At 48.1% G+C, this 13481-nt stretch overlaps 3 protein-coding genes across 3 annotated transcripts in view; 2 read left to right on the forward strand and 1 right to left on the reverse strand.

Moving 5' to 3' along the window:
* Positions 1–1174: 1174 nt before the first annotated feature.
* Positions 1175–5668, forward strand: pcgf6 (polycomb group ring finger 6). Its single transcript, XM_076042995.1, has 10 exons — positions 1175–1618; positions 2033–2132; positions 2311–2407; positions 2574–2629; positions 2712–2771; positions 2882–2999; positions 3707–3734; positions 3989–4087; positions 4981–5067; positions 5182–5668. Exons 1-10 carry the CDS (start codon positions 1547–1549, stop codon positions 5224–5226), a joined length of 762 nt encoding a protein of 253 aa, XP_075899110.1. The 5' UTR covers positions 1175–1546; the 3' UTR covers positions 5227–5668.
* Positions 5669–5804: 136 nt separating this feature from the next.
* LOC142899428 (alpha-internexin-like) lies at positions 5805–9350 on the reverse strand. The gene is made up of 5 exons (XM_076042983.1): positions 8760–9350; positions 8413–8643; positions 7788–8315; positions 7021–7145; positions 5805–6941 (listed from the first exon to the last, which is right to left on the reverse strand). The coding sequence occupies exons 1-5, from the start codon at positions 9048–9050 to the stop codon at positions 6740–6742; spliced, it is 1377 nt and encodes a 458-aa protein (XP_075899098.1). The 5' UTR covers positions 9051–9350; the 3' UTR covers positions 5805–6739.
* A 1348-nt stretch (positions 9351–10698) lies between these two features.
* sertad2b (SERTA domain containing 2b) overlaps positions 10699–13481 on the forward strand; it is a 30470-nt gene continuing 27687 nt past the window's right edge. The window contains exon 1 of the mRNA XM_076043039.1: positions 10699–10979. The gene's annotated coding sequence lies outside the window, so the exon portion shown is untranslated. The remainder of the gene's footprint in view (positions 10980–13481) is intronic.

Below are 13481 nucleotides of genomic sequence, written 5' to 3' on the forward strand. Positions count from 1 at the left end.
AATACATCGGCAGATGCAGCCGCTTCGTGATGGTTGCAGCTACAGCTCAACAAGTGGGTCACGGAAGGGGAACACACAGATCTTTGATTCATGACCCAGAATAACTGCAAGGCCTGGTAAAATATTCTAAAAGGCCTAAATCTAATTTGACCGTGTAAACAGCAGCTGTGATGTTCCACTGTGTGTCCCACTGCACTTCCAGCACAGTTTTAAATGCTCAGTGATTAGATCATGGATTCATGATTGTATGAGTTTTTTCCTGAAATGTTTTGATACACTATGAGTCATTTTGTTGACCGCTGGAGATTTGTTAACATTATGAAAGCAGCATCTTTCAGAGAGGAGACAACAAAAAACACTAAGAAAAAAATTAACATAAACCACATTAAAGAAAAGACATCCTGGTATATAGGACGCCGATATGAATTGCGTCCATCCAGGTAAAAAGCCAGTACGGTAGAAATTTGGTCTCTGCCGCCACCCTATGACAGCTGGCAGAGGCTCCAGCTCACCCCCGTGACCCTAAGCTCAGGAAGTAGCGGGTGCTGAAAGTGGATGGATGGATGGTACGAGTTTGTTTCGTGCGCCCCTCTCTGGTGGTTTCATGTAAGAGCGCTCGCCGAGCCTCTACAACCGGAAACTGACGTGGGTGCTTTCAAAATAAATATGCGGAATTGAGCAGTCGCGTATGGGATCGTAATCGAGTCAATAACATGGTGTTTTGACTACGTAGGTGTTTGGTACCGAAGACATTAACACGTAGACGTCCCATTGACTCGTCCCATGACTTCTTTTTTTCCATAAAGCGCCTTTTCACGTTAATATTCCTGGCACACTGGTTGTCATTATATCTGTATTAAATCTTACAATCTCACATGGAATATTGTGTGGATTGAGACACTCCATGCACAAAAATAAGAAAAATAGCATTCTTTAACCTTCTGGAGGGTTCATTTGGTAGCTGTGTGGTTTTTATACGTGTTGACTGAATAACGATGTTTATTCTTGGTTAAAAACACAACAAAACATTCCGTCATTCTTTCAGAACTGAGCTAATTCGCTTTACAATGCAATGTTTTCCGTAGAGCCTTCGTTAATTCTGAAAGGGTCCCGGCCGGAAGTCACATTGTTGTCATTGAGCACGAGCGAGGGAAGCCGCGAACTTAAGTGACGAGGGGGCATATTGCGGCTCCACGAGTACTTCTGGATTGCGTACAAGTTGTTTTTGCATTGAAAACGCGTTCTGACACGTTGAATCGGAACGTGTGACGACCGGTTAGCTGGCGCCCAAAACAGCAGCCACACTTTTATGTGGTTCATTTTTCTTTTTAGATTTATTTACCTTTTGTTAAAGAACAGCCGCCGGGTTTAGCATTAGCCAGTTAGCTCGGAGCAGCTGACTCGCTGCAAGTTCCCGGGCGGAAAGGAGACTAACGTTGCACAATATCCAACCCGGCGAGCGACGTCGCACGCAAACAGCAAGCAAAGGTGCAAAAGTGGTGTGGTGTTTTTTTTTTTGCCGTCGTGTGTGGGAAGACTTTTAAAAATGGCTCTTCCTTCCCTCGGACGAATGAGTGACGGGAGTTTAACCAGCAGGTCGGACAGCGACTCGGAGGAGGTGGGCGAAGTTCACTTCACAGTTTCACACAGCATCGCCACAACCCCGGAGGGGAAAAAAAAAAAAAAAAAATCGTGAAAGCAGCCAAGCTTGAGTTGACAGATTGTGGAGAAACCTCGCTGCGGCCCATGACGTTTCACAGATTTATCGATGTAAATATCTAAGCGTAGAATAAACTATTAGTGTCCATAATATTGTAACTCGTTCCATATTTTCGAACCAATGTTAATTTATTTTACTACACTATTGCAACAATGCGCATTCATCTCTGATCCACACTAAGCGTTTTTTCCCCTTTAATACTTAGTTTTATTAAATTGGAATTCGGTCCTGTTATCAGACTTTTCGAGATGTTCCATAAATTTTTTTATTTTTTTTTTATCGATGATTTCATGTTTACCCCACTTTGTTCAGCCAAAGCTCCCCCTCAACCAGTTCTACCCATACATCCACTGCGCCCTTTGTTGCGGATTCCTCATCGATGCCACCACCATCACAGAGTGCCTCCACACATGTGAGTGTCGTCACAAGTCTGGCTTTGTTTACCAGCATTCAAACGTCTTTCAAGGTTTGGTTTAACTGAAAAAAAAGGAATAAAACCAAACTGGGGAAAATTTTATCTTTGGAGAAGTCCATTAAAAAAAAAAAAAAAAAACACTGACTGTGTCTGACATGTTTTTGTCTTTTTCCAGTTTGCAAAAGTTGCGTCGTGAAGCACTTTTTCATCAGCAACAGGTGTCCCACGTGCAGCATTGTGGTTCACCAGTCCCAACCGCTCTACAACATCAGGTCAGTCTAATGGCTCTGAGTGCCTTTTAAATCCTCCTCAGTGGGTCTTAGTAGAATATGGGCCCTTTAAAATACTGTACATAAATATTTTTACAAGCAACGTAAGAAAGCCATGACATTAGTTTTGATCAGATGCTTAAAAACCTGTTGTCGTTTTGTCCTTCAGACCTGATCGACAGCTGCAGGACATTGTTTACAAAATGGTTCCCTTTCTTGAACTGAGTGAGTTCCAAATGCAGTCGTACTGCTCTGTCAACGTCAAACGACTTTGAAACATCTCACCTAGAAACTCTCTGTCCTGCAGAGGAACAGGAACGAATCTCCAAATTCTACAAAGCGAGAGGGCTCGAGGTGCCGAGCCACGGTGAGCGCAACGGCTCAGCCGACCCGAAGTTCCGGCTGCGCTTATCAAAAGAATGCACAACAGCTGTGAGGAGCAGTCAGAGATGAGCGGCCCTTCTCCCTGTGTTGCAGTGTACAGCTCCTCTCCTGCACCTGTTGTCATGAGGAGACAGAAGAAGGACGCCGCTCCTCAGGCGGTGCTCGCCATCCCCCCCGAGCTGGATGTGTCCATGGTGCTGGAGTTTGTCGGGTAAGAATAAACCTGTTGGACAGCTTTCGCTGAAGCTGATCGGTTGCAGAATTCTCTGCTCGACAAGGTGCGACTGATTTTAGTGGACATGTCTACAACCGGGCCTGCTCCTAGGAGACCGACACACAATCTCATTTATTAATCATGTGCAATATCGTCCCTGTCCTTCATTCAGCAACTGTCTTGTAGTCTATTTCACACACATCCATACCTGTGTTTTGCACTGCTCTTTTCTATTTTATACCAGTTTTGTAATCTTATTTATTTTTTATACATGACATGTGTGAATGTGTGTATGTGTGCTGCTGCTGCTGCTGCTGCTGCTGCTAACAATGTTTTAATGTCCCCACTGAGGGATCAATAAAGGAATATCGTCATCATGTTTTGAATTAACATAACTTTATTCTTTTTAGCCAAACAGCGAGCTAAAACTAACATTAACACAACTCAATAAGTAGCCACCCACGGTGCCTTGGAGGCACATTTATGTTGTTTTGATTTTGTCTCAGACGGTTCCTGTACCATTTAAAGGCTGCGTCACGGTAAAGTTCAAAAGTCGGGACATAAAACCAACTCGTGTTGCTCAGCCTGCCTAAACGGTTTTGGCATTCACTCAGAAACACCACCAGGGGGCGTCGATTCCTCTCCACAGCTCTTCGCTTGCTTGCAATAGTTTGGCTTTGTCTCATATCTGATTGTGTTTCCAGGGCTGAAGAGGGCGTCGCTGGCTACAAGGTAACGACTTCCAGTTTTCATGAATGTCACTATGCCGTAACAGTTTCGTCTTTTAAGACGTCATGACGCAGAATATCTACTGTCATTGATTGTAATATGGAAAAATGGTCTACAAAAGGGAAATTTGCTCGTAACTGAAAGACAGATTAGAGTTTAAAAAAAAAAACAACAACATATTAATAGATGTGTAGCTGTGATGAGTTGTTTCAGTACTCTGACGAGTTTCCGCCCTAATCACGCACTTCCTGCCGCAGCCGTTAGAGAGGCCCTACGTGCGCGTGTCGGGCGAGGCCACCATCCGCCACGTGGAGCTCTTCATCAGGAGAAAGATGGAGCTGAGCCCCATCTGCCAGGTGAGTGGGTCAGAAATGTTTCTGTCCAGTCCGGTGTAGATTTAAACCCCCCCCCGATATTTTAAATCGTCAGCCGCGTTTACAATACAGTTTTGTTTTGTTTTTTCAAATTAAAAGCGGGAGGTTTTTCGAAGTTTAGGTGTTTCCATTACCAGTTTTTTTAAATTGCAATTTTTAGTTTTTGCCAATTCTAGGAGTAATGGAAACGCAGCTACTATATTGTTACCTTGAAGAGTTGATGATTACACCTTAACAGCATGTCGGCGGGGTCAAGCGCTGCGGTCAAAACTCAGCAGGCTGCCTGCAAATCGGTACAACAGTCACCCCTGAAGGACAATGTTAATCAGATTATGTCTAAATAATGAGGCGTTGAGTCCCACATGGTGTCTCAGATCAGAGCAGCGTTGCCCCGTCCTCAGACCTTGTGCGCTAATAAAAGGTATTTGGCTCTTTCGTTTCACTTTGGCACAGCGTCCAGGTCTCGGTGCTCCCGGTGTTCAGCAACACGTGGAGGGGGATTAGCAGATTAGACTGATTTCCTGGCCTCGCCGTCTCACCAGGTCTGTCTGGATAAACCTGCAGGCTAAAGACGGCCGGCACTCTGCTGCAGTCGTCTTCTTCTCTGCAGCTCCTTAAATTCTTCCATTGTTGAATAATCACTTTCAGACTGGATTCACACCAGAAGCACCAATTCTTCAGAGTGCAAAAATCAGACGTGTATGTTGTATGTATTTTTATCTCACCTTTTCTCAAGAAGACCCCAACATGATGCACAGTCACACGTCGCAAGTGCAACTTACTAAGGCAGACTTTGTGATATATCTGATTTTTTTTAACTTTTGACTATAGATCCGCTCAACCGTCACCGGCGTCTCTCGGTTTCTCTCCTCCAGGTGGACATTGCTTGTGGCGAGCACCTCCTCGAGCCCTACCAGTCCCTCAAAGACATACGGAGGTCTGCTGGCAAGGAGGGACTCAAGGTAAACATCAGAGTTGCACAAACCGGTGGTTTTTAATTGGATTTGATTGCGTGCGAAGGGGAAAGCTGATCCTGTTTTGATGTTTTGATCCACCTTTCTGTCTTTGTCCTCCAGGACGGCCTGCTGGTGCTGCACTTCGGCCTTGTCCTGCCCTCCTGAGTCCCCGAGCGGTCAGCTGTGGTCAACCTCCACCTCTGGCAAGCTCTGGCCGTCTCTCACATCTCAGTGTGCTGATTTACTGAAGCGCCAGCGTGATAAACTAATGCAGATGATGCCTGCTGAATCAAATAAAGCCAGAATGTTTGCTACCGTTTGAATGTCCACGACTTTGGGTTTAATAACCTGCACCGTAAATTAAATGTGATCTAAAGGGCTAAAACTCAGTGAGAACCAAAGTGGTGTGTGTGTGTGTGTGTGTGTGTGTGTGTGTGTGTGTGTGTGTGTGTGTGTGTGTGTGTGTGTGTGTGTGTGTGTGTGTGTGTGTGTGTGTGTGTGTGTGTGTGTGTGTGACTTTTTCCTGTGTACAAATGCTCCTCTGGTGTAAATGTATTTTTGCAAAGACATGCGTGTTGTTGCCTCAGTTATCAATGGGTGTTTTTATATAAAGAAGATGATGATTTTGTTTTGGTACCCGCTTCTGTCTGAATGAATTAATAAATGACCGCACGACCAAATAATGCTTCCTTGTTTGTTTAATTTGGGTTGAAATACTTTACAGGCGGTTACGGGTGCAGAAATTGTGTCCATAATCGAAAGGGTGCTATTACTCATAGACAGATTTTATAAAATCATGGTGATAATTGTATTATTCCATTCGGCCCTTAAAGCAGCAAGAGTTTTTTTTTTTGTTTTTTTTTGTGATTACAGCCAAATCACGGGAGCTGCACTCCTCTGTGCAGAGAATCTGCAGTGAAGGCAAAACCTTCTGTTTGTCGTTAAAGTGCTTCAAATCTGTTTTGATTTTCTTATTTAAGAAGAACACAACAGTCATAAATATAGGCAAATACAGAAAATCCTGTGATTTTTTTTTTTTTTTTACAGTACATTTGAGACATTTATAGTCTAACCTTAAAGGTTCAGCGATGCTACCACCTGAGACCCTGTCTCACAGGTTTCTTTGTGCAAAACTTCACTAGACTTTGAATACTGTCGTGTGTTTTATACTCTCCTGGAATATTCAGTTTGTTCATTCTTTTCAAATTTCCTGTTGAATGACCCATCCTTTGTATGAAGTAATACTTAAAGAATACCACTATGACAAATACTTCTACTAAACTGAGTGAAATAAAGGCATATCCACACCAAGAAGCCGGTAGGTGACAGTCCACACCAGATATAAAACACTGAGGGGAAAAACATGTTGGAAATGGTCAATAGAAACACAGTCAGCCAATCAGAAATTAGAATTTTCTAGGCTCTGAGGTCTGAAACGTCAATCGGTTGAGACTTCATATCATGGATGTGTTCGGACCTTCATGAGCAGTGAGTGCTTGGTGCAACTGTCTCTGGCTGTTGTCCTGGAACAAGGACAGATTGGTGCAGGCGCTCTGAATTTAGTCGTCTTTCTAGGTGTGGACAGCCTTCACTGCAGAACCAGCTCTAATTTGAAAATGTTGCCTTCTATGGACACATCATGTGACTGGTCAACGCCCCACTTCTCTTCCAGGTCCCCTCAGTTGTTGGAGTTGATATCGGCCTCGTCCTTGTCCTCCCCGCTGTCCTTGAAACTCTCCTTGGTGGCACCGTCTTTGTCCCGTTGCCCTCCCCTGGAGGAGGCGGGAGCCGAGGAGCGCGACGCCGCCTGGTAACTGTAGCCGGTGGCTCCGAACGACACCCCCGAGTTGAAGTGTGTCTCTTCGCCCTCCAGGAGCTTCCTGAGGACAGAAGAACCAGAGGTGGTGAGACAGGTGGCCATGACATGGCCAGATGTTCTGCCAGTCCCTGGTTCGGCACCTGTAGGCTGCGATCTCGATGTCCAGAGCCATCTTGACGTTGAGCAGGTCCTGGTATTCCCTCAGATGTTGGGCCATCTCGCCCTTCAGGTTCCTCAGCTCGGTGTCCAGTTGGCCAATGGTGTCCTGTTATATCAGATCAGACCGTTTTTCAGACTATTGTTACCTTCTCAATATGTTTTGAATCTACGGCGCGTAAAGCTTTCTGCTGGCCTAGCAGTAGACCGGAGGATTTCCCCTTCCGTTGCTTTAGGCAGTAGAACCTTTCGGGGGCTTATCTAGACTTTCTCTAAAAAAGCCAGTGAAAGCCAGATGGCCTTCCGGTGTCCGATTTAGCAGCTCGAGGTTAATCTGATCAGCAGGCAGACTCCCTGAGGACTCGTCGACGGGAGGTCACATTTGACCTCAGGGACCAGACCTTCTGCTCTGTCGACCAGTTAAATAGAGGAATCAGCTCTCTCTATATATACACTGGCAACCTCCAGGTTGATGTATTGTCATGCAATTTCGGTACAGCAAAAAACTTTAGCAGAGGTTTAGGTTTCAGGATTGATGTCCGATGTTTTATGTACTGTATCTTGTACTGTTTGCGTAGTTTAACACAAAAACCAATGTACAAGGTGAATAATCTGCCCATCATAGTTTGGGGAGTTGCTGCTATGGCTGCAAAAATGTACCATGCTTGCGTGTCAAAATTGGGCAAAGAGACCCTAGAGGTTGGCAGTGGTATTGCAGGGCCTGTTTGGAGGGTGCGACGCGACAACTTGCCTGCATGCCTGTGACTTCGCCGTTGTGAGAATCCTCCATCTCGCCGATCTGTCTCTCCAGGGACTCGTTGGCACCCCTCAGGGTCTCGATCTCGATGGTTTTGGACTGCAGCTGCCTGCGGAACTCACTGAGCTCCTCTCTGCTGGCTCTCATGGCCTCGTTGCTCCTGGTGGCCTGCTCGCTCAGGCTGGCGAACTTGCCCTTGTACCACTCCTCGGCCGACTGCAGGTTCTTGGAGGCGATGGACTCGTACTGGTTGCGAATCTCCTTCAGGGCAGAGGTGAGGTCCGGCTTGGCGAGCTCCATCTCCACCGAGACCTGCTGCGCCTCCATCATGCTGCTCAGCTCCTGGATCTCTTCGTCGTGCACTTTCCTAATGAAGCCGATTTCGTCCATCAGCGATTCCACGCGGCGCTCCAGGTCCAGGCGAACAGCCGTGGCATCGTCCACGTCCTTCCTGTAGGACCTCAGGGCCTGCTCGGCTTCCTCCCGGGCTCTCATCTCCTCATCGCACTTCACACAGACCTTCTGCAATGAGACGTGACAGGAAGTAGGGAACAAGGGACAATGAGAAACAGATGATTTTGTGTCACTGGATGAGTTTAGTGGGCAGAATCCCTCCCACCTGCAGCTCGTCCTCCAGGTTGTTCCTCTCGATCAGGGCTCGGTTCTTGTCCCGGTTCAGCTCCTCCGCCTGTGACCTCAAGTCCCTCATCTCCTGCTGGTAGAGGCTGGCGATGCGGGACGGCTCGCTCTGCTTCTGCCTCAGGGTGACCAGCTCCATCTCCTGGCTTTTGTTCTGCTGCTCCAGGTGGCGCACTTTGTCGATGAACATGGCAAAGCGATCATTCAGGCCCTGCGCAACGTGCCAAGGGGGAAAAGTTTACGTCTAGTGAAATGCAACTCGCTCTCAAATTCAACCGTCTCATGCACATAGAAGTGTCTCAGTTTTCGGAAATCCAAGGGACCCACCTGTAGCTGCTCCTTCTCATTGGTTCTGATCACCTTGAGCTCGCTGTTGACCACGGAGGTCTGGCTCAGGTCCAGAGAGTCGCTGGGCACCAGGGCGAAGGAGCTGGGGGGCCGTCCCATCCGCCTGTAGGTGTTCATGGCGGTGTTGCTGTTCCGGGACTGAGTCACTGAGCGCAGCATCGTGGTGCCCCGCGAGGTGGTCGCGCTGCCCATGCGGGGTGGCGAGGATCGAGGAGAGTCCCCGAAGATCCTCCGGTAGGACGAAGAGGTGTATCGGTCTCCGAAGCTCATGGTGGCTCCGAGTCGCAGACACAAACTGAGCCTCAAAGAGCCTTAAGGGAGCTTATAGCCTGGGGGTGGAGCAAACCATTTCACATGCAGGAGGTGGGGCAACACTTTAACCAGGTACCCAGCAGAGTGATGGCGTCCAACAGAGAACTGTAGCGTTTCTAAGTGGGTTTGTGTGATTTAGTTGTTTTAGGGAGGCACTGGTTATTGTTCAATGGAACCGCCCCAGTCACTTGAGCGTCACACTGACAGGTAGAACACGATGACGGACCTCAGACCCCCTGCTGGGCCTCCTTGAAGCAGCCACCTGCAAACCTTCCCAAGGGGTCAATGAAGTTGGATCAACGAGGTAATGTTGCCTTGTCTGACGTCACAGAGGGCTTATTTAAACAGATTTTTTTTGTTTGTTTGAGCGAACACACTTTCTGAAGGAGCGAATGGACGTTTCTCATCCCTGAGGAGTTCGTTGGTTGGAACGACTGTGACTCAAACATCAGAAGGGTTATAATCTACCTGAACTCCAAACCTCAACCCAGAGCAACTGCATAGCCAGACCTTTAAAGCCTCTGTTGCAGCACCTCATTGAGAGCAGTAGGGGTCAGTGCAAACACAGATTTCACTTGTTCTCCATGTAGCGACACACAGTGGTCAAAACCTGTGCTGCTAGTTTGTGGAGGCAGCGGCAGGGCGCCGCTTCCGGTGTCACACCGCTTTACCGAGGCGTGTGGCTGCCGGCCAGTCCCGGATACGCACACCTACAGGTAACAGGTGAGCACTGTAAAAACATTTTTTTTTTTTTTTAAAGAGTTGGTTACAACGACGATTTATTCGTCCAACCAAAGACGTATTCCAAAACTTTTGCCTTGGCAGCTGGATGAACAGCGCACGCTCATTATTTAGAGGAGGGGGTGGTCGAGAGGAGGGTTATTGAATGACGTGCGAGGCACTTTAAATCCCTCCCACGTTCCTTTCATGGTCATAGTGATTGTGTTTCCGTGCGTGGACCGGCTAGTCGGCGTCCTTTTAAATCCCACACATGTGGGGGAGGGGCTCCGTTGTGGGCAGCGTGACGGCGCGCCGCAGCTCCCGCTTCCGCCCCAGCGCTATTGGCCGCCACCGCCACCGAGTGGGCGGGACACGACGCTGTGACTCAGTCGTGAGTCACCGCACGACTTGTCTGTCACACGCTGCCCCGCCGTGGCGTTCAGGGACCGCTGGAAAATATGACATGTTGAGGGGGGGGGGGGGGGGGGGGGGGGGGAGGAGATACCGTTAACGCAGGTTTTCCACGGATGCATATAGATCAGCGTTATTGTTTAAATAGCAATTATTGTTTTATTCAAACAAACATTTATTACACTTATTCATATAAAAGCATTGATTTAATAAACGCTTACCCCCATCTAGGTTTTTCTGTATTTCAGGTAAACATTGACGACGGTTCTACCAAAACTTCTCGATCATTTTGTGTACTATTGCGAAAACAAAATCAAATACAAGAGAGAGAGAGAGAGCGAGAGAGAGCGAGAGAGAGAGAGAGAGAGAGAGAGAGAGAGAGAGAGAGAGAGAGAGAGAGAGAGAGAGAGAGAGAAAATCCGGCTTGCTTTAACTCCTTCCAGGCCTCCCACGGATGGAGGACATTTAATTCCTACTCATGGCGTGTGCCATGAAGGCAGCAGCAGACTGACTGCTCTGACATGACTTCGCATTGGACGCGTTGTCGTGTGACATTGGAGACGTCTGGCCGAGTGTGTCCACAGTCCACCGGGGCTCCTCTGCCTCTTCCGGGCTCAAACCCCCGAAAAACTGACTGACCGACTGATCCGCGGCAGTGCAGCGACTCACTCCGGCGCAACTCACATCTCCGCGGGCTTTTCCATCCAAGTGTGCGTCCCTCCTCTGGCTCCGTGCTGGACGACTCTGCCACAGAGGGTGAGTGCTCCCAACTCGTGCCCCCCGCTGCCCAACTCCTCCCGGTGCTGCTAGCGTGTGTTGACGTCCGTCGCTTGTTTGTTGTTGGCGATTTTGTGAGTTGCAAGTCCCTGTCGAGTTGTGTTTATGTTTTGGAACGGGACCGCCGGTGTAGGGGGTGAGAATGTGGACGCGGTTTTTGCGCGGTGACCGGCTGAGCTCTGCTGTCAGACCAGGGGGAGTAGAGGAAGAGATCCAGTTCCGCGCCGCTGTGCCGCCAAACTGCACCTGGGAAACGTTCGTTTTTCAGTTTGCGCCCAACGTTTCGGGCCACCAGACACTCGCAGGAGGTTGAAGTCGTACTCGGCACGTCAAAACAGACTTGTTCTTCCATTCGGCCTAGGGTGAGAGTCACATATCACATCCTGGAACTGCTGGCCTGAACAAAACTGCTCGTCCTGAGGTCATAGGGACAGGGATGAATGAATCAGACTCTGCTTAAAGCTTCAACTTTCATATGAATTTTTCTTTCTTTTTTCTTTTTTTTTTTAAACACAGTTACATGCTTAGCAGTAGAGAACAGTCACGTGTGTTCTATGTTGCACGACGTCATTGATACTTTCTTAGTTTCCACTGAATGTAAAAATCAACAACAACCGGCCGAGGTTCGAATCAACTGTTATCACTGTGTATTGCTGCCGCTGCTGCTGCCTGGATTATATAACCGCAGTGTCTCCAGGCTCTCTCTCTCTCTCTCTCTCTCTCTCTCTCTCTCTCTCTCTCTCTCGCTCTCTCTCTCTCTAACACACACACACACACGCACGCACGCACGCCACGCGCGCGTCCGCGTGCGTTCTGACAGACATATTGTGATCTGCTGCTGCTGCTCCAGTGCAGCTCAACATTACCAACTAGGGCCTGATTCATACACTGGAATCAAAACCGCTTCCTCTTTCTGTTGCGTTGACTGTATACTTTTTAAAGTTATAATGTTTAAAGTTGTAATGTTATATATGTTGTGCATTCTGTGTGTGATATTATTTTCCAAATTGAACAAACTAGTCAAAATTGATTCTCTCAACGCTTTGGGCTTCTCAAAAACACACATCTTGATTCGCTTTCGACTAACTGGAGTGCTTTTTTTTTTTTTTTTTTTTTAAAAAAAAGCTCCCTCTCGTTGTAAAGCCTTTCTTACATTGTCCGTAAATATTTTGTGAACGACTACTCTTGTGGTGACTGTACAGTGGCCCGCCTCACCACTTTCACTATTATTCTTAATCTTCTCTTTCTCCCTCTTTCTCTACTGGTGCATCAGAGCCTTTCTAACATCCACGTCAGGCTGTCTGTGAACTTCATGTCCGTCTCTTCAATTCTGGGTCCCTGGGCCTGTGTGAATCGACCACTGTCAAACTGCCGCGGGGGTCCCCTGCCGGAACTTTGTCCGCGGGATTACACAAACGAGCAGCCTTCTAATTTAGCAGCTAATCCAGATTAAGGTGCCGCGGCCGGTCTGTGTTCTCTCTGGCCCCGTTGGGGCTCAGACGCCAAGGCCCGTCTGGCACAATGGGGCAGCGCTGGGCAGCTGCTGCCTGCCAGGCAGACAAGCAGACAGGCAGACAGACTGACGCACAGACAGGCAGGCAGACAGCGATGCCTTCAGGAGACCCCATCAGGTCAGTGCATCTGAAAATCCTCCGTCTCCGTCACCTCAGGTTTTATTCGCACCCACTCGGCCTACATCGTTTTCAGCCGGTCAGCGTGTGATCGGACCGATCAGCATCTTCGGAGGAGTAAAAAGGCGGAGCTGCTGCTGCTGCTGCCAGACAGCGTTAGTTGGGCCCAAAACAGGAAGCTGCTGCTCGCGCGTCAACACTGGCTGGAGTGGAAGTGGACGAGATTTCCATAGAAAGAAAACCATAGAAAGGACGCTGGAAGTTTTTGGAGGCGAAGGAACCTGATTGGTCCGTGGTAAATGTGACGGCCGGATCGTTCCTCTGTTTTCTCGACATTGGAAAGGAGTTCCAACTCCGTCTGTAGATCTAAGCATCATTTTGTTGTTTTCAAGTAAAAAAAAAAACCAACAACATATATTTTCCCACGATGAAGAATTTCATGCACAACAGAATTGGCCGACCGGTAACCATGACACTAATCACTGGACTCTTGCCACCGTCACGAGCTGCAGCGACTCTCCTGCTTCCTGTTTGCAGGTTGAAGAGCTGAAAAAAAGTGCAAATTTAAAGGGCCGATCCTGATATTTATTGATTTTATTTTTTTTTGCCGTTGAGAAGCCGTGCTGATGAGCCACCTGGAGGCTGCGTGGCGGCTGGGAGGGAGGGTGAGCTGTCCACCCGGCCGGGTGGTGCTGGTGCCTGTGCTGGTGCTGGTGCTGGTGTCGCAGGTTTGCAACTGAAAACCTGCTGGCCGTCGTGCGGCGCAGCAACTCGACAGTCCTGCCCAGGGATTATTGTGCGGCGATGCTATCATCACAAGCTCTCTCTCTCTCTCTCTCTCTCTCTCTCT

Source organism: Nelusetta ayraudi, unplaced genomic scaffold (assembly GCF_046127955.1).
Source record: "Nelusetta ayraudi isolate G7.1 ecotype Tasmania unplaced genomic scaffold, CSIRO-AGI_Nayr_v1 ptg000072l, whole genome shotgun sequence".
NCBI lineage: Eukaryota > Metazoa > Chordata > Actinopteri > Tetraodontiformes > Monacanthidae > Nelusetta > Nelusetta ayraudi.

What these genes read in the sequence shown, in the direction of transcription:
- pcgf6 (XM_076042995.1), top strand. Translation starts at nt 1,547, where the DNA reads ATGGCTCTTCCTTCCCTCGGACGAATGAGTGACGGGAGTTTAACCAGC. An exon ending in CGGACAGCGACTCGGAGGAG is followed by an intron (nt 1,619 to 2,032) that starts GTGGGCGAAGTT and finishes CACTTTGTTCAG; the next exon opens with CCAAAGCTCCCCCTCAACCA. An exon ending in ATGGTGCTGGAGTTTGTCGG is followed by an intron (nt 3,000 to 3,706) that starts GTAAGAATAAAC and finishes TTGTGTTTCCAG; the next exon opens with GGCTGAAGAGGGCGTCGCTG.
- LOC142899428 (XM_076042983.1), bottom strand. Translation starts at nt 9,050, where the DNA reads ATGAGCTTCGGAGACCGATACACCTCTTCGTCCTACCGGAGGATCTTC. An exon ending in ATGAGAAGGAGCAGCTACAG is followed by an intron (nt 8,644 to 8,759) that starts GTGGGTCCCTTG and finishes CACGTTGCGCAG; the next exon opens with GGCCTGAATGATCGCTTTGC. An exon ending in ATCGAGATCGCAGCCTACAG is followed by an intron (nt 6,942 to 7,020) that starts GTGCCGAACCAG and finishes TTCTGTCCTCAG; the next exon opens with GAAGCTCCTGGAGGGCGAAG.